At 34.4% G+C, this 19,679-nt stretch overlaps 2 protein-coding genes and 2 long non-coding RNA genes across 11 annotated transcripts in view; 2 read left to right on the top strand and 2 right to left on the bottom strand.

The window, feature by feature from the left end:
* Window positions 1–1,947: 1,947 nt before the first annotated feature.
* Window positions 1,948–4,774, top strand: LOC139771627 (pre-mRNA-splicing factor 38-like). The gene is made up of 3 exons (XM_071704557.1): window positions 1,948–2,151; window positions 2,490–2,857; window positions 2,940–4,774. The coding sequence occupies exons 1-3, from the start codon at window positions 1,988–1,990 to the stop codon at window positions 3,323–3,325; spliced, it is 918 nt and encodes a 305-aa protein (XP_071560658.1). The 5' UTR covers window positions 1,948–1,987; the 3' UTR covers window positions 3,326–4,774.
* A 1,928-nt stretch (window positions 4,775–6,702) lies between these two features.
* Window positions 6,703–10,356, bottom strand: LOC139771628 (uncharacterized). The gene is made up of 3 exons (XR_011717939.1): window positions 10,216–10,356; window positions 9,526–9,589; window positions 6,703–7,534 (listed from the first exon to the last, which is right to left on the bottom strand). It is a non-coding gene; the product is annotated as an uncharacterized lncRNA (long non-coding RNA).
* Window positions 10,357–10,692: 336 nt separating this feature from the next.
* The window catches only part of LOC139771624 (mediator of RNA polymerase II transcription subunit 20-like), a 67,011-nt gene continuing 58,024 nt past the window's right edge, over window positions 10,693–19,679 (top strand). For 4 of the 8 annotated variants that reach the window (XR_011717933.1, XR_011717934.1, XM_071704555.1 and 1 more), the window contains exons 1-3: window positions 10,693–10,802; window positions 10,897–11,046; window positions 11,284–11,426. Coding sequence is in view for 4 of the 8 variants with exons in the window: in XM_071704555.1 (XP_071560656.1) it covers window positions 11,033–11,046; window positions 11,284–11,426 (157 nt within the window). In the remaining 4 variants the exon portion in view is untranslated. Of the gene's footprint in view, window positions 10,803–10,896; window positions 11,047–11,283; window positions 11,427–12,182; window positions 15,557–15,970; window positions 17,372–17,724; window positions 19,083–19,679 lie in introns of those variants that run through there. The other 4 variants (XR_011717931.1, XR_011717932.1, XM_071704553.1 and 1 more) reach the window with 4 other exon arrangements.
* On the bottom strand, window positions 16,882–17,725 carry LOC139771626 (uncharacterized). Its single transcript, XR_011717938.1, has 2 exons — window positions 17,201–17,725; window positions 16,882–17,007 (listed from the first exon to the last, which is right to left on the bottom strand). It is a non-coding gene; the product is annotated as an uncharacterized lncRNA (long non-coding RNA).

The following is a 19,679-nucleotide window of genomic DNA, read 5'->3' as shown; positions in this document are numbered from 1 at the left end:
CGACGCGATTGCTTAAACGGCTAACTAACTTTCGCGGCCCGTGGGTGTCGCTAAGCAGACACGACGCGACGCGATTGCTTAAACGGCTAACTAACTTTCGCGGCCCGTGGGTGTCGCTAAGCAGACACGACGCGACGCGATTGCTTAAACGGCTAACTAACTTTCGCGGCCCGTGGGTGTCGCTAAGCAGACACGACGCGACGCGATTGCTTAAACGGCTAACTAACTTTCGCGGCCCGTGGGTGTCGCTAAGCAGACACGACGCGACGCGATTGCTTAAACGGCTAACTAACTTTCGCGGCCCGTGGGTGTCGCTAAGCAGACACGACGCGACGCGATTGCTTAAACGGCTAACTAACTTTCGCGGCCCGTGGGTGTCGCTAAGCAGACACGACGCGACGCGATTGCTTAAACGGCTAACTAACTTTCGCGGCCCGTGGGTGTCGCTAAGCAGACACGACGCGACGCGATTGCTTAAACGGCTAACTAACTTTCGCGGCCCGTGGGTGTCGCTAAGCAGACACGACGCGACGCGATTGCTTAAACGGCTAACTAACTTTCGCGGCCCGTGGGTGTCGCTAAGCAGACACGACGCGACGCGATTGCTTAAACGGCTAACTAACTTTCGCGGCCCGTGGGTGTCGCTAAGCAGACACGACGCGACGCGATTACTTAAACGGCTAACTAACTTTCGCGGCCCGTGGGTGTCGCTAAGCAGACACGACGCGACGCGATTACTTAAACGGCTAACTAACTTTCGCGGCCCGTGGGTGTCGCTAAGCAGACACGACGCGACGCGATTACTTAAACGGCTAACTAACTTTCGCGGCCCGTGGGTGTCGCTAAGCAGACACGACGCGACGCGATTACTTAAACGGCTAACTAACTTTCGCGGCCCGTGGGTGTCGCTAAGCAGACACGACGCGACGCGATTACTTAAACGCCTAACTAACTTTCGCGGCCGGGGGTGTCGCTACGCAGACAACGCGACGGGAGCGCCGGACCCCATTGTACCCTTCACTCCCAGCGAACTGGGAGGAGGGTACGGTGTGCTCTTAGACCCTGTACCTCCCCACCGGGCCCTCCCTTCGGTAAAGCCGAAGGTACTGCCCCAGTGGATCGTTGATACAGGGAGCCCTCTCACCACTGCAAAGTGGCACACCACGAGAGGGAGATTTTTTACACGCTTAACTTTATAAGCGTGATGTCATTTATAGACAAGATTTTTTACACGCTTAACTTTATAAGCGTGATGTCTTTTGCAGACAAGATTTTTTACACGCTTAACTTTATAAGCGCTTATAAAGTTAAGCGTGTAAAAAATCTTGTCTGCAAAAGACATCACGCTTATAAAGTTAAGCGTGTAAAAAATCTTGTCTATAAATGACATCACGCTTATAAAGTTAAGCGTGTAATACACGCTTAATGTAAGATATAAAATTAAAATAGTATAAAATTATATATGTATAATTCTATATGTATACATACATAAGGTATTATACATATATAATTTCTTTTTATATTAATAAAAGACTAATATAATATCGATAAAATCAATAAAAAATAAAATAATTATATATATTATTTTTTAATTTGTATATTATAATAATCTTATTAACAGTCTTTTCTAATAGTTTGAGAAAGTTCTCAAAGACATCAATATTATATTTTTTTTAAATAAAAAATCAATATCTTTCTCCTAAAATTCTATGTATAAAATTATATGTAGAATACCTATATATAAAATCTTAATTCTGATTACGTTAGATATTAATAAAAATAAATTTCTTAAATAATTACTGCGAAATGTGCGCGTATTATCAACAAATGAGTTTGAAACAAAGTTTTATCGATCGCGCAAAGTATATTTTCGGCGAATCGGCGTCCTCTGGTGACTACCGATTGAAGATTCGTGACAATCTGGCTGCTGGCAATTCGTAGCAGATGGTAGATGGTAGCAGAACAATAGCGGAATAGAATTCGAAAAATGGCAAACCGCACGGTGAAAGATGCTAGGTCTATTCGCGGGACAAATCAGCAATATTTGGTCGAGAAGATCATCAGATCCCGGATATACGATTCTAAATACTGGAAGGAAGAATGTTTCGCTTTGACCGCCGAACTGTTGGTCGACAAAGCAATGGAGTTAAGGTTAGTAAAAGCAAAATATAACCTCTACAAATACAGGATGAATGTAAAATCTTAGTACAAGCGAGAACAAGGTAATTTCTAGAATAATTTTTTTTGTACGAGGCTTCGTTTTTTAGATAGGCTTCGGTTTTGAAAATCTATCAAGTACACTTGACATCGTCACTGATTATGTCAAGTGTACTTGATAGATTTTCTAAGGCTTAGAATAAAACGTTATTTTACAATTTCGACTTATTTTGGCACGAGGAATCACCTTGTTCTTGCTGGTACTACGATTTTGTACCCATATATATGAGTGAGAAGTTTTTCTCTAGTCTCACTTATATTTATTCTTTCAGATTTATTGGAGGGGTATACGGCGGCAATGTGAAGCCTACGCCATTTCTCTGTCTTATATTGAAAATGCTTCAAATACAGCCTGAGAAAGACATCATAGTCGAATTTATAAAGAACGAGGAGTATAAGTACGTTTGGGCTTTGGGCGCATTGTATATGAGACTGACTGGTTCTTCCCAGGACTGTTACAAATACCTTGAACCATTATTCAACGATAGCAGAAAGCTCAGAATGCAGAACAAGCAAGGCGTATTCGAGCTCATATACATGGACGAATTCATCGACACCCTTCTCAGAGAAGAGAGGTCTTGCGACGTTATTTTACCGAGAATTCAAAAAATACACGTTTTAGAAGAAAATAATGAACTAGGTACGTTATTTGAGTATATTTTCTTGAGTATATTACTTTTATTTAGCCAAACTTCTGTTATATGTTTACTTATGTTACACAGAAGCGAAGATATCGTTATTGGAAGACGATATGGATGATGGCATCGAATCGTCAGAGGAAGAAGAGATTGCACCAATTAAAGAACTGCCACGCAAGAAGCCGGATGATCACGAACGAGACAGAGACCGTCACAGAGACAGGGACAAGAGGCATTCCCGATCCGAGAAGAAATCCGAGAAGGAAAAGCCAAGATCGAGAAGTAGGGAAAGGGATAGAGACAGGAGAGAACGTAAACGCAGCAAATCGCCGAAATCTCACTCGTCGTCGCACAAAGATAAGGACAGGGACAGAGATCGCCATAGAAGAGACGATAGAGAGAGGGAGAGAGAACGAGAGAGAGAAAGGGATCGAGATCGTAGAAGAGAACGCGACAGAGCTAGACATTAATCGCTTCGATTTCGTGTAATCCAGTTTACATAAATTAGATATAGACAATTCAGGTAGATTATACTTATACAATTTTATGCAATTAATTTTATACAACTTTCGCAGACAGAATATATCGTTTTGTACATAAAACACTGCGAAAGAAAATTAGGGTCTTTTCACTTTTTGTCAGTAAAAATTGCCCATTTTTAAACTGTAATTACTCAGTGAATAATTAAAAAAGTTTAAAAAAAGGTCTTACAGAGCAAACTCTCTACTATAAGATGCTTTTGTTCAATTTTCACTCAGGTTAATACTCAAAGGCGTGGTCAGCTTTGAATAAGGACGTATTTGAGATATCCAAAATTTTGAAATCTGTAGTCTTCCACCGCCTAACAAAAAATTGGCGAACATAATCATTAATACCATCTCAAAGTACGAACTTTGCCCTTTCAAATAAAAAAAAAAACTTTGTCCTACGCCGATTATTTAGCAAGATATCGCAATTTAAAGTAATCCCTGTTTTTTTATGATTTCAGCACGATATCGTCAGCATTTGCGTAACCTGATGTGCACCACGGGGAGGTTGCTCGATCGGATTTTGCACATCATGTATGTATGTGTATATGGAGTGTACATGTGTACATGTAGAGGTTCTTTTTTAGTAAGAAGTGTTGTCACTCTTTGCCGTATTACCTCGCGCAATCTTGATCTCATATTGATGCATTTTTTTTACATCAGATTGAAAAATTTTATTCAAAATTTAACGCAGTGCCTCTTTAACCTGATGTAAAAAAATGCATCAATATGAAATCAAGATTGCGCGATGCGCGTGCCTATGGCAAAAAAATGGCAACACTTCTTACTAAAAAAAACCGCTACATGTACACACGTACACATGTACACTCCATATACACATACATACATGATGTGCAAAATTTTACTGAGCAACATGCCCGTGGTGCACATCAGGTTATACGCAAATGCCGGCGGTATCGTGCTAAAATCGTAAAAAAACAGGGGTTATTTTAAATTGCGATATCTCGCTAAATAATCGGCGTAGGACAGTTTTTTTTTTTTTTCATTTAAAAGGGCAAAGTCCGTACTTTGAGATGGAATTATTGATTATGTTCGCCAATTATTTTGTTAGGCGGTGGAAGACTGTAAGTTTCAAGAGTTTGAATATCTCAAATATGTCCTTATTTAAAACTGACCACGCCTTTGAGTATGAACCTGAGTGATTGAACAAAAGCACCTTATAATAGAGAGTTTGCCCTGTAAAACCTTTTTTTTAACTTGTTTTTACGTTAATTATTCGCTGAGTAATTACAGTTTAAAAATCGGCAAAAATTTACTGACAAAAAGTGATCCCCTAATTTTTTTGAGCAGTGTATTTTTAACCTTTTATTATTAGATATATCTTTATACAAATAAATTTGAATTTTTTTAAATTATAAAGAAAATTATAAATTTCTTTTCATTGTTAAATCACCCCCTTCCCCCCGATTCCTACCTACCCGTATCCCTACCTACTTGTATGCTTACTTATTCATTCCCTACCTAGATTTCTCAAAATTATAATTAACTAAGTTTCCTTCTATTGTTGAAAACCACACCCCTATATACCTACCCGATTTTTATCTAATTTTTATCCGTATTCCTACCTACCCGTATCTTTATCTAGTATACCTTATCTAGTATATTAGTTACCCGAAATCGTGCGCGAATTTAATATTAAATCAGGACCGTTTAGGAGTTTTATTGTAAGTTTAAATTACGTGGGCTAGGGATTTTTAATTCGAGACGGCATCTTTCCGTCTCTGATTATATGCAATCGCACGTAAGAAAACCTTATAGGTTTACCTTTATATAAGTATTTTTTATACTTTGATTGGTGATGTGCACACCAACCTACCTTGTAAAATCCTCTTCGTCTTCTTTTTTCTGGCCAGAATAGACTCACCTTTTGTAGAACCTGGCCATATCCTGGCTTTATACAGCCAGAAATCGACAACAAGGAGAAATACTCCTGTTGCCGGCAATAAGCGTAAGATTTTACGCTTTTGTATGTACGATGCGCGAAACACGAACGCGCGTCGCAAAGGGGCCATCACATTAATTAACTCAATTAAATATGGAATTAACCAATTAACAATAATAATAATAACTCAATTGTATATACAAATTAATTGCGCATTTATTGTTTACACGCGTTATTTATTCGTATTAAAATATATCCAGTAATTAAAATACATATCCGATTGGAAACAAATCTGAATTTGAAAAAAAATCTATATGTCGACAGCGTTTTGATTTAAAGAGATTCGATCGCGATTATGAAATTTATAATATTAACTTTATAATATAAACAATAAAACTAATTTGAAAATAAACAGATCCGCCATTTGATAAAATCTAAAGCCCATAATATACGTATTTTCATCGATTCGAACGATTTAATATTGCTGAATCTCATCAAGAAACATGAAACGATGAGAAATTCAGATGAATGACGTAAGATCCGAAAAGGATAATAAAAATCCCACACACACACACGATTAGAATTGATAATAATAATCACTTTGTACTTTGCAAATTATTAAGATTACTTTTTATATAATATATTGTTTCAAAATCATTTTTAAGCGAGATGAAACTGATTGATTCTATTATACATAAGATAATTATTTAAAAAATCTTTTATTTCATAATAAAATAGATATCGGATCTCACGTCACTTTACTACTTTAACTGGTATAAAATCCAGTTATCAATCACTACATATGAATAAGCTACAACAGATTAGGCTAAAGTCAATGCATCAAAAAGTAATAATATAATGAATAACTGAAAGCATGTCTTTTATATGAAAAAAGCGAGATCAAAAATTATATGAAAAGTTACGTGATATATGTATATATGTATATATATATGTATACATATATGTATTGCTTCCTTGCACTAACTTACATAAAGTTTAATCTTGGATAAATATTTAATAGAATATAATAGAAAAGAGGTAGATGAGAAAAGGAATAATACAATATTACACTTTTCTAATACAATATTTGTAATAAATATTTTTCAATATTATGATCACCTACAATATTGTTTACTTTAATTATTTTTTATTTTATTTTATTTTTTCATTTTTCTTATTGCATATATGAAACAATATAAATATTTTATTCTTTCTATTTGTTGATCCCGACATATGAATATCATGAGTAAACTTAAATAAGAGCATCAAATTAAAAAGATTTTAATTGTTAAACTTTTATTTGTCTTCTACTTTGTTTTCTTTATTTTTTATATTTGTAAAAAAATATGTTATGTACATATACATATAATTAAAAATTATGTTATTTGATTCTAAATATTAACCAAATAACATCATCAATTAATATAATTATCAATAAATAATATTTGTCCTCATGGTATTCTCAATTTTCCGAAAAATTCTGTTTTTATATACACAGTGTGTGCATACGAGTATCTATACATTCTCGTATACACACCCTAAATTAATCAATATATAAATATAATAATAAAAAGACATCCAAGATTAAACTTATCCTAATCTGTTTTAACTGATTCATTTTAAGGCAACAGATGTATGGAATGCTATAAACTTATATTTTATTATTAAATTGCATAAATTTATCTAGATACGTGGTATACATTTAAGGTACATTTATGTGGTATACATTTTTTGTGGTACATATTTTATAGGTTACCACACATCCGTTACCTCAATAAATATGTTAATTAGTTAATTCATCACTCACCAAACCCGATGCGCAACAGCGGAATTATATCTGCCACGTAGCTACGTTGAATCTGTAATATACAAACATAAAATTCACATTAAGATGATGTTCAAAAAACCTAATGTTTTAAAACATAATTCCTATGTGCATCAAACTTTTTATTATTCAATTAGATATTAATTTAAATAATTAAACATTTTACGAAAAGGATCTTTACAAGGATAAATTTCTACAATATATTAAATTACTTCTTTTCTTCTAATTATTATTTCTAAATCACGGGGAAATAAAACAATTCGAGAATAAACAGAAAAAAATTATTTTTATACAAAATAAAACATAATTTACCGCAAAGTTGTTCCGCTGGCGCCCGATGCCTCTCCCAACCCTCCTCCTCCTCTCAGACTGTCCTTTCGCGTTGTCAGCTCCCTCAATGCAACACTTTCCGCGTCGTTATCTTCTGAAACATATAAATAAATGATTTGATATTGACCAATTCTTACGCATCAAACTTCTTATTCGTCATTCAATTAGACTTTATTTCAATACATTAATTATTTAAATAAGTATACCATTTTAATTGTAATTTTAATAAATTTTTTAATAAAAGAATAATATCTTAATAAAAATGCTTTTTTAAATATGACTTGCATAAAATTTGATAAGAAAAAAAATCTAATCCTGATATAATTTAAACTATTATAAATTTTAATTATTTAGAAATATTTGATATATTAATAAGTAATATTTCATATAAATTTGTTGATATTAATTATGTTATAAATAATTGATTAAATATTTAAAAAAACCTTGAAATATAATCTATAATACTTTATTTATTAGACAATGTATTAAACAAGTAATATACTGTATATAGTGTATATAGTGTACTGTATATAGTGTACTGCATGTTTAATACATTGTCTAATTAATAAAATATTTTAGATTATGTTTTAAGATTTTTTAAATATATTTAATAAATTATTCATAACATGATTAATATTAACATGATAAATATATATAGGTCGCCGAACCTGACTCTTCTTAATTTTTTATTATAATCGTGTAACTGAAATAAGTATCCCTGATTTTTTTCAAATTTTTATCTCAAGGCGTATTCGAGATATAGATATTCAAAGTTTTGAAATCCATCCTCTCCGGAACATATTCAAATAGCTGTAACTGTAACTTTACTTCTATTTATTGGATCGTTAAAATATCGGTTATGAAATTAATCGGAAGGAAATGTAATTTCTTTTCGATTAATTTCATGACTTTTTAACGATCTGATAAATATAAGTAAAGTTATTTGAATATGTTCCGGAGAGGATGAATTACAAAACTTTGAATATCTATATCTCGAATATACCTTGAGATAAAAATTTGAAAAAAATCAGGAATACTTAATTCAGTTACATGATTGTAATAAAAAGATCAAGAGCAAAATCAAAAGGGGTCAGGGTCGGCGACTGACCGATTTGGCAAAGAATGCCCCATATATAAAATATAACTTGTTAATACATCAAATATTTCTAAATAATTAAAATTTATATAATAGTTTAAATTATAACAGGATTAGATCTCTCTCTCTCTCTCTCTCTCTCTCTCTCTCTCTCTCTCTCTCTCTCTCTCTCTCTCTCTCATCAAATTTTATACAAGTTAATATCTAAAAAAACCATTTTCATTAAGATGTTATTCTTTTATTAAAAATTTATTGAAATTACAAATAAAATGGTACTTGCGTGCAAAAGTTACTTATTTTTATTTTAGGCATGTGTTTCTTTTAATCTCTTCCCCATATATATATATATATATATATATATATATTCGTCCGAAATTAAATATTTTATAAATTGGTGTAATCAAGCAATATACATATATATTTATATATATATTTATAAATATTTTTTAAAGATGTATATATATATTAGACAGTGCTCTAAAATATTGATTACAATTAAACATCACGATTACAAGTAATCACTAGAATACAATAATCACGCGGCTTTGCCAAACTTTACACGATACTCTCGAAATTAATAATTAATCATACGCGACGCGTACTTACTCATATTGCGACAACGGAGAAATAAGAGAAGAAATTATGGCATATTCGATAATTAACAGCGATATATTTCACAAATAAAAATGCAACGAAATATATCTGAGATGACGGTAAAAAATTTCTCGCGCGATTAACTTAGCGCGAGAGCGACGCGGCATCGCTAGATTAATTCGTGGGATTGATCGTGGGGTGGACGGCCGAACAAGGCTTTCGAAATACGCATTCGAACGGATCAAGAGACACGTCTCGCTCCGCGCGTACTTGGCGCGAGACACTACAGTTGTGTATATTTACGCGAACACACGGATTTGCATTATCAATATACACTTCGCGATAGATACTGCTATAAATATTAGATGCAAAGATAGTACATGTGTTATACTCACCAATTAAAGTCGCTACGCCACTCGTTCCGGATCCGATCCGTCCCGTGTCCCTGTCCGCCGCGTTCTGGAAACGACAGGAGAACGTATAATCAAGATGGCAAAGGGGGCTTCGAATCGTCTCCCGCGCGTTCAACTTCACGCGATAAGACGACAAGAGCGACGCGACGTCACTGCGCGTCCCGCGCTTAACTTCGCGATTATATATTTTCCGAACTTCCGAGTAGCGAGTACCGGTATGCTCGCCTTTTACTGCGATTATTATTTCGCATTCCGATTAATAGACGTATCACTTCTCGGTAGATATCCGCGATATTCGCGACACGATCGAAAATCGACGCTCGTCACTTTCGCGAATGCCCGCGCGATACATCTTCGACCGTGAATAATTAGAATCATCGCACCGAATTACGCGATAAATACCGCGGTAAACACACACGCGCACAATAAATGCGAAGCTAATACATATTACTCACCAATTAATTAAGTCGCGACGCCACTAGATATCCGCGATATCCGCGACACTCGAAAATCGACGCTCGTCACTTTCGCGAATGCCCGCGCGATACATCTTCGACCGAATAATTACCGTGAAATACGTATTTTCAAGAATCATCGCGCCGAATTACGCGATAAATACCGCGGCAAACACACACGCGCACAATAAATGCAAAGCTAATACATATTACTCACCAATTATAAGTCACGACGACACTCGTTCGGGAGCCGGTCCGTCTCGTGTCTGCCGCGTTACGAATGTTACGATGGCGGCGAGTGAGTGGCGACACTGGCGACGAAATGTACGAGGTGGGGCTGGTGGGGTGGGCGACTACTACGCGAGTCAAATGAACGGCTAGTCAGACACCCGTTTGGTTGATCGGAGATAATGAGTAACTTTCGCAGGCGTTGATAGAACATCTCGCCGAGCACCGACGAAAACAACAAACCGCGAGGCCACACACCGACTTTACAGGTGTAACGTCGTTTCAAAGCTTCAATTGAATTAATTCAACGGTAACCGTCTGGTATGCCGCGGCCGCTCGCCGGCGGCTCAGAGCGTTCGTACGTGATTGGCTGGGACGCGGGGGCTCGACTCGCGAGCAGCCAATCGCGGCTCCTGACTTTACGCTGGCACGGTGGCCCGGCGGGGCGACGGGGCGACGGCGCGACGCAAGCAATACGCGATTACGCATTCATATCGGCGCGAGACGTTGTCGGTCGTGTATTTTTCTCTCGTGGATCATTCGTCGTAATTCGTCGTAAATGGTACAAATTTATTCGTACGTGTGCTCTTCTCTTTTCCTCACAATCTCTACTTTATGGAAAATCAACGTTAAATTGTATCATTTGTAAAGATTTCTTCCTTATCCCCAGGTTCGCGAGTGTTTGCAACTTGGCGAGACGCGACAAGCCGACAAGTGTTCGCCGGCTACTCCGGAGTCCGGGTTTCGTCTCGCGAAAGTCGTGACATTTTCTTCGACCGGTGTCTGACAACGACGCGGCTCGCAGGATGGGTGTCACTGTGTAAGTAGCAATATTCGTGTGTCTCTAAAAATACGCATGATTCCTTATCGCGCGATCGGCCGCGTACGAGAAAGAGATGCGTGTCGCGTCTCGCCGGGAGACGCGCAGAGGTTATGTCGCACGTGTGCCCGGCGCCGTCAGCGCGACGCGCCGCGCCGGGTTTATCAGCGGTGATCGACGACGCCCGTCCGATCCTACGTGAGCGAAAGAGTGATTTGCATAGTGCTATCGGTGCAGGCTGCAGCAGTACCCGATGATCGAGAACCGCACCGGGCCGCAGACCATCGAGTTCCTGACGAAGCGGGTCGTCGCCCTCGGCGCCGTGCAGGTGGGACAGTTCCTGGTGGACTGCGAGACATACATGTCGGTGCCGCAGCTTGGTAAGTACGTTTTTCCTTCTGCGATTTAGCGTCCGCGAATTCGAATTGAGTTTCGCAAGTTTCGCTTTCGAGCTGTGCTGCAGCGTTAGCTAGTACGCGGGTCGCGGCCGTTGGCACAGATGGCCGCTGCTTGGCCATTTGGAAATCCATTTCGCGACAAAAAACGCCTTGTTATTATTTGCAATTTATTAAACCTTTGAATACGCGCCGTTATAATGGTTCTCCGACAAATGTTTTTTTAAAACGAAATAGTGCAGTGTCGAACTGCAGTGGCTCTCTGCGTTGAGAGAGTGTCTATATATTAAGTACATCATATATATTACTCATTTTTGGTTTACTGCATATTACATTAAATTGCATCAATAAGATTGCGAAAATGAACGTAAGGGTTAATTGTATCGAAAAAGACATTTTTTTTCGTAAATTTAGTAATTAACGTACACAAGTTCAACGGTGGAAAATATTTTTATTTGTAAAATATTTTTTTTAATTATTTAAGATATATTTTGATATTACAATATCGAAGCTTTTTTCTAATATTTTTTGTATTCGAAGTTTTTTTAGATAGTTATTTTCGCGGTTGATCATTTCAATGATTAGTTTGAATAAAAAAATAATTATTATTACTACGGATTGTTAATTCCAATAGTCAAATGGACAGTTCGCTTCAATTACCATATGGTTTAAGAAGCATACGTGTATATAAATGATGCATTAAATTGCTGTAGTTTAATTCGTTATTAATTTGTAACATAGAGATACGATGCATTATGGTGTGAAGCAGCAGATGAGCAAACTCCGATCACGTATCAATGAAGTTCGTTCCGCAGCTGAGCTATTTGTAGAACTTTACGTCCAGCTCGTAGCGAAAGCGATTAAACCGATACTCTCAATGCCTGCTTTCAAAGTTTTAGAAATCGGCCGTAGAAATTACTCGACACCTCGAAAAATCGATATCATTGCCAGTTTCCAAATTGCTGAAGATCTCTAGTCGTTACAAAATAACAGAAAAATAAGACTCAAAAGAATAAGTAAAAAAACGAAATTATTCGAGTTGTAAAATTATCAAACGGTATTATTCCGAAAATATAATGTAAATTAAAAAGTTCATTATCCATTTTCTTCTTGCATCTATAAAAATACTGAAAATCTGTGCAATTTAACGGAATTTTAAAGAATACTTTATAACATGCCATAAGCTGTCTTAAATTTTTTTCGGAAAAAGTTTTCCAAATGTGAATAATTTGGAAATTTAATTTTTTATAGATTTTGTACACTTGTATTTTTCTAACATTGTTTAAAGAATATAAGGTTTATGAAAGGTTTAGGCAACAAATTAATTCAATTAATAGATATACTTATCTTTTTTCTCATAATTTGTCTCTTCTTTTGGCCTTTATACATGTGTATATGGGTCTCTATACAAACACGCAAGTGTTGGTTCCACCGGAAGTAAGTATTAGCGAGATTGTATATCCAATACATCATTCGATCGTTATATCTAGAGAGGTGTAAACGCAAACGCTAACAAAATCACTTAAGTACATACTTATACGTAACATAAATACACGGTATTGCCGGTCGAGGGGGTACGTATTCTCCCCCGTTAAAGTAATAAACCACCGTCGTCGCGTCGGCAAGATCGCGTTTGTGCCACTATTATTTTAATTAAACGAACGTAATGGCCGGTCTCTGAAACAAATTAAAGAGTTTCCTATTACTTGGTGTTCTCGTTACGTCGAAGAGAAAGCGTAGGAGAATCGATATCCTATATATTCGATGGTAGAATTCGAGTTCGTGTTCGGCGAGAAACCGAAGAGCAGTCTTGTCTCACCCTCGCGCAGAGAAGTAATTCTTCCTTATATACGATATTACGCGCTCCGTCGCGTCGTTCAAGTTGATTTTTCCGTTACGTCGCATTGCAGAGACGCAACGATAGAGTAGTAATAGTCTAAATATTAACTCTATAAATATTAGACAAGACAAGTTATAGACAAGATCGGTGTGTGTGTGTGTATATATATATATATTTATTTCTTTTTGTCTACTTCGTTCTCTTTCCTCTTTTTTTCTCTCTTTTTCTCTTCATTGAAAATACGCCTTCGTAATTTTATTATCCGTGAGGATATAATATGCATATAAGATTTAATCATCTTAGCGACGGCCAGCGCTAATTCCCATTTGAATTGTTTATTGTTAATAAATTGTATAGTGAATTTATTGTCGTTAAGTAGAATTATATACGCGATCCGTTCTTTCCGTGCAGAAAGCTTTCTGATCACGTTCAGATATAGTATATCGCGTGTAATATATAAATTCGAACTCCTAGATTGAATCTCTATTTACTTGTAATCTGATTGCAATGCGCTAGGTATTTTTAATTCGCTAATGCGGATTAAGATTTCAATCTCGAGTTACAGTCTTCGCCGATCTCTAACGTTTGCCATTTTTCGTTTTGCATAAAAAGGACAAAGGGGTAAATCTATAATACCGTGGCACGTCTAAAAGCTGCTGTCATCGTTAATCCACAATTCTCGCACTCGAGCACATACGTAACCGCGTACGCGACACAGACATCTATTTATCGGGACTATCGTGATCCTAAACGTGCAGTAATGCGAAATCTGATTCCGGAATTTCACTATTACCGCTACATATTACGACAAATTTTCAATTCACGAGAGTGCACAGTGCAGATTTTTGTTCGATATAGTTTAACATACCTACAGGGAAAGGAGGAGATTTTCGTTTATTTTTTTTTCTTATTACGTGTGGAAGATCTGACGCAATGTGGTCGCTGCGAATATTCAATATGCCGCTCGGGCAAATAGTAAAGCTCGCTTATTCGGCGCGGTATACTAAGAACGAGATAATCTTATCATATTTTTTACAATTTACGTAAAATCCGGAAGTTGATCGTATATCCTACGTATACTCGTTTCACGAGTATTGCACCGCGTTAAAACTAATTATATAGACGTTATTCAATACTGCATTCAAGCCCTTGAGCATAAAATATACGGTGCTTTGAAAATATATATACCATTGTAATGTTGTCCTTTGACTAGCTTAAACATTCGTAGATGTATTAATAATTCAACAAATTATACTTCCATAGCTTAGATAATTGATGATTGAATTATTTTTTGTAGCAAAAAAAAATGATTTGATTACCGAGGCTTAATATTAAAAAATTGAAGAGTAATTATACCGAAATTTTTTTCCGATAAAATATTAATTAGAATGCACTGATATATATTTTTTCAAGACACTCTATCGCCTTTCGTGAGATTACTCTAATTAGGTACAATATTAATATGAATATCATGGGCAGAGCCAAAAGTACGCGTCTTTCGAGAGCAGATTATGCAAAGCGTCATCTGTTATAAATTTTGTCGAAAGTAAACCTACAGATTTGATACAGGATTTGGCATATATGGCTATTTTGGCAGAATACTAGTAGATAATATATAAGATATCAGAAGACTCAGCCAGTAAAAACATGAGTTTAATGTGAACATAAGTAATTTCTAATTGAACTTTTGCCGATTTAATATACTGCGAACAATTTTCTCCTTAGATATAATACTAGCGTATTTAAACTACGTTATTTTTAGTATGATCTTTAGTATAATCTTTAATAATAATGAGTTAAAGGATATGTGACGAGATACTGTTATATAAACCATTTTATTTCGAAACATTTAAACCATTAGTTAATAAATTACAAGAAAAGTGTTATTTTCAAGTTATAACATCCAAATAAATACATGAATGTGTCTATTTATATTTGTTTGTACATGTATAAACATATATTATACAGCATGTAATACGTTATTGAAATTAATTATTTAAGAGGGAGTATAATATGATTTTTAGAAGAACAATAATTTACTGCGTGGGATAGTCCATGATTTAGACAGCTAGGAAAGTCACATATATCTCTATTTGACAACAAATTTACAACGCCTGGCGGTATCTCAACAGTTGAAAACATGTTCAAATACGGTGCTAAAGTACACGAATTTTTATTATGTAACACAATGACACAATTGCCAATTATTAAAGATAATGTCAGATAACTAAACAATGCAACTTCATCGTTATAATAAATAGAAACAATGCCTTTTGGTCCAGGAAAGCTGATTATCTCCAATCTTTCATCCTGACATTTTAGGTTATTGCAATAAATGTTTGAAAATTTTATAGTATTTATTACTGTACTTGCTAATAGAAACTTGCTGAAAAAAAGCAATAAAAGAAATACATTTGTTAAAATGTTACTAAGTGTTCACAAACATACAATTGTACAAACAAAGGACTTTAAAAATATGTGAAAATTTTCTAGTAATTTAATACCCATTGCATTCTAGTGTAGATGCAAGATTCTCTAATATTTTCCTTCTAGAAACAATAGGCCAAATACTCCAATTTTTGAATGCTTCCTCGGCTAATTTTATGCATCTAAACATATCTTCCCTATAATAAATTTAGATATTAATTTAATATGTGAGTTTTATTAAATTTCGTAAAAATTGTTGCAGAGCTAAGAAGAGAGGCAGAAAAGATGCATGTATTCGTACTTTGTTGCGTGTGCATATGTATTGCTATTATGAATCCAGTATTCATTCTTCACAGGCCTCTGCCATACGCCGTTATAAAAAAGCTCATAAACTGATCCTGTATATTCGTTTGGATTAATCTTATCTCCATCTTTTAAATCGTTCCAGAGAAGATGTGGAATCAAATTAAAAGTAGAAAACGACCATTTCCAAGAAAGCTTGATATTGGAGAAAAACTCGAAGTGTGCATTTATGAACGTAATATCTCTCTGATCTCAAAACAGAATTATTATTTCAATAAAGCTGTAGACAATTTGGCATTTGTATTACATCATTAAAATTGTACTACGTACGCGTAATGTCGTTGCTAATACTTTTGCAGCTGTAATATCTTCCGACCATATAGACACCATATTGATTGACTTCAGATTGACAAAGTATGACGGAAGCATATATAATTCCTTCTCTGTACGAAATATGGAAATAGGCAAATCCATGTATGTATAAAAATCTGGAAAATACTTTTCTAGGAGCGATAAAAATTTCTGTTTTATTGATTCTTGGACAAAAATTGTATATATCTTTAACAGGAAAAAAGGTGTAACCCTTAAGTGGCTAATAACTGCATACAAGTCAGAATCTTGGCATACAATCATCTCATAGACGTAATCTGTGTAAATTTTAAAAATATTGCTATAAAATGTAAAACTTTTAGAATATGTTTTGAATGTGCTTACTTGAAATTAATGGTCTATAATAACCATCTACGAATTCCAACTTCGAATTATTCCTAAAAAATATAAGAACGTTTACAAAATGGATAATAATATCCTTTATAACGTAATAAGAAATGTTAATTAATATTTAGTAAACAATTTAATTATATAACATAGTTTGATATAATGTATTTTTATTGGATAATTACATAAGGGCCGCTTTTAAAAATGATGGAATTTCTCGTTCCTCACATACAATATACATAATATATATTATATTAATTTCATCATAAGTGCATTCATCTAAAAAGAGATAGTAAAAAGAAGAATTTCTATTATACAATCTAGTACGTATATTATTTTATGTATATTATTGCTATTATTTTTTAATATAAATATAATATTAAAATTGAAGAAGCGAGAACAAAGGATATTATCGATATATATATATCGCTACAGATACATTACAAGAATATTATTAATGTATCGAACTCACTGTCAAACATCAATTTCACACTAACAGTGTACAAAAAGTCAAGAATTGTAGTAATTATATCCACATGATCACAAGCAGATTTGAAAACAGATAAATTCTCTTCTATTATAGACGCTGTCCGCGAGAATCTATAAATGTAAAAAGAAAATAAAACAACATATATAGAGACAACTGTTATATTTTTTAACATCACTCTCAATTTAGGGTTAAGTAGTCATATTTACCTATCTAAAAAATTATTATTTTCCTCACATTTCAATTCGTAGTGTAAAGCAGATATCTTATTTAGTGCTGCCTAACACAACACGCGTAAAAAATAATACAAAACTATTTATTAGTAATATAGATTTTAAGTTCTCTGTCTTATTATATGTCACAATTCCTCAACATATTTATATGTATATATTAATTAGTCACAATCATATTCACCTGCTTGTTGATCTCATACTCTAAGGCTTCATAATGTCGCTTTATGGTCTTAATTCGCTTATGCATTCTGATTCAGATTATTAATTAATTTCCAGCAATATTACAAAAGAAAAACGTATATGCGATCGCTATCTTGCGCACAGTAACAATAAGAACAGATGAAGAAGAGATTGTATTTGCGAAGAGATGACACTTTGATTTGGAGCAACAAACTGCAGGTGATCGCGCAAGACGCTCCATACATATAAATAATATTTTCGTATTCTGCTGCTAATAACATTATGAAGATCAAATACGTAAATGTCACGCGATCTGAACAGTATGTAACGGGTGTTTACATATTATAAAGATGTTATTTTGTCCCAATTTTAAACGCTGTAAGGTATCCCGGAATGTAACTCGGATCAAAATTCAATTGAACAAAGACAAAGCAATCTGACTTGTTCTTTATAATTCTTTAATCTAAACTACTTGTACTTTTCATCTGTTCTTTTTCTTTCTGACGTCTAATCATATATCTATTTTATTTTAAATACAAAGGTACAAATATGTAGCGGAGCCACAAAGAACCAGATCTCATATATAACTTGCACTTCTTAAAAAATTTCTCGATTTGTCGTTTGACAACTTTTTTCGACAGTAAAATATTGCTTCTTCACAAAATCCAATAGGTATCTATTTTAATTGTTATTTCGTAATTTATTAAGAGCAATACACAATAAATACTTATATTTCGTGCAAATTGATGTGAGAAGAATTTAGCACAGTTGCTATTAATATATCTTAAGCAAAATTTCTTTTTCTTTCAAAATGAAATAGTGAAGTATTTAAATCTCTTAAATCATTTTTTAGTCTCTTTTATTGTCGGTAATTATTTATGTCTATTTTTATCGGAGTAGATTAATTTTAATCTCGGTTTAACTTACTATTTATCCTTTTCTAACTCTTAGGACAAGATAAAATGTAAGTTAAATTAAGATTAAAATTAACCGGCATTTGACAGAAACGGACATAAGTGAATTGTCATATTGCATTTACACCTTGAGATAAAATATGAAAAGTATATCTACGTTACTTCTTGACAAAATCAAGATTTCAAAAATTTCTTTTAAATAAAGATAAAATAACTCTTCGAATAAACGAGCATACATTTTAGGAAGTTATAACTACAGATATGTTTTATATGACATACTCAATATTTTTCCATACCTCATCATTTTTATCGCCATTTAATTTTACGGTACTTGCTGTACTGCTCACACCATACTTAAAGATACGGCGGTATATTTTTTGTCGAGTATTATGTATTGTGTTACACGCTGTATAAAAAATATGTGTTTAAAGCATCCAATTCTTAACATAAATTTTAAAAATAGTTGAAAGTGTAAGGGATTTTATTTTATAAATGTATATGAGCGTTTCCAAATAAAAAGAATGAGCGATTGACTAATAAGCTATACTGTTATTATTTTTAAAAAACCTTGTATAATATGTCGAACGCCATTAATGTCCGTGGACATTTATATCCTTGATAAAGCGTATATCAAATCTGAATATTTGTGTCATAACTCTCAATTATGTCTGACAGTTCGATATCCTTAAATGTATGATTCGTATGAAACGTATTAAATAAAATTAGAACATAAATAATAGGTACAATATTAATAAATATGAATACGTCAGGTAGAGCCATGTCTATCGAGAGCAGATTATGCAAAGCGTCTGCTATAAACTTTGTTGATAGAAGAACTACAGAGATTCGATACAGGATATGGCATGTAAAATGCTGGTTAGATAATATATATAGAACACCAGCGGATTCTGACGTCGGTAGGAGGGGGCAAAATTATTTGATTTGATATTTTTCTTAGCATCACGCTTAGCTTTTACTTCAGGATCAACGAGAACTTGGTGAAACTTGTGATCTTGCTTTAACGTTTAATGTATTTTTTCTAAGATTTTTTAAAACAGATTCAACAAAACTGATTTTTTTTATTTGGAAGGAGGGGTTTTACCCCCCCCCTCCCCCCCAAGGATCCATCAGTGATAT

This window comes from Temnothorax nylanderi, unplaced genomic scaffold, assembly GCF_030848795.1.
Source record: "Temnothorax nylanderi isolate EJ_2023f unplaced genomic scaffold, tnyl_v1.0 TNYL_tig0041_pilon, whole genome shotgun sequence".
Taxonomy (NCBI): domain Eukaryota; kingdom Metazoa; phylum Arthropoda; class Insecta; order Hymenoptera; family Formicidae; genus Temnothorax; species Temnothorax nylanderi.
The sequence above is the reverse complement of the archived record's forward strand: the minus strand, read 5'-3'. Positions and strand labels throughout refer to the sequence as shown.

Excerpts from the sequence above, each read along its gene's own strand:
- LOC139771627 (XM_071704557.1), top strand. The coding sequence starts at position 1,988 with ATGGCAAACCGCACGGTGAAAGATGCTAGGTCTATTCGCGGGACAAAT. Across the intron at positions 2,152-2,489 it reads GACAAAGCAATGGAGTTAAG|ATTTATTGGAGGGGTATACG; the intron begins GTTAGTAAAAGC and ends TTATTCTTTCAG. Across the intron at positions 2,858-2,939 it reads AGAAGAAAATAATGAACTAG|AAGCGAAGATATCGTTATTG; the intron begins GTACGTTATTTG and ends TATGTTACACAG.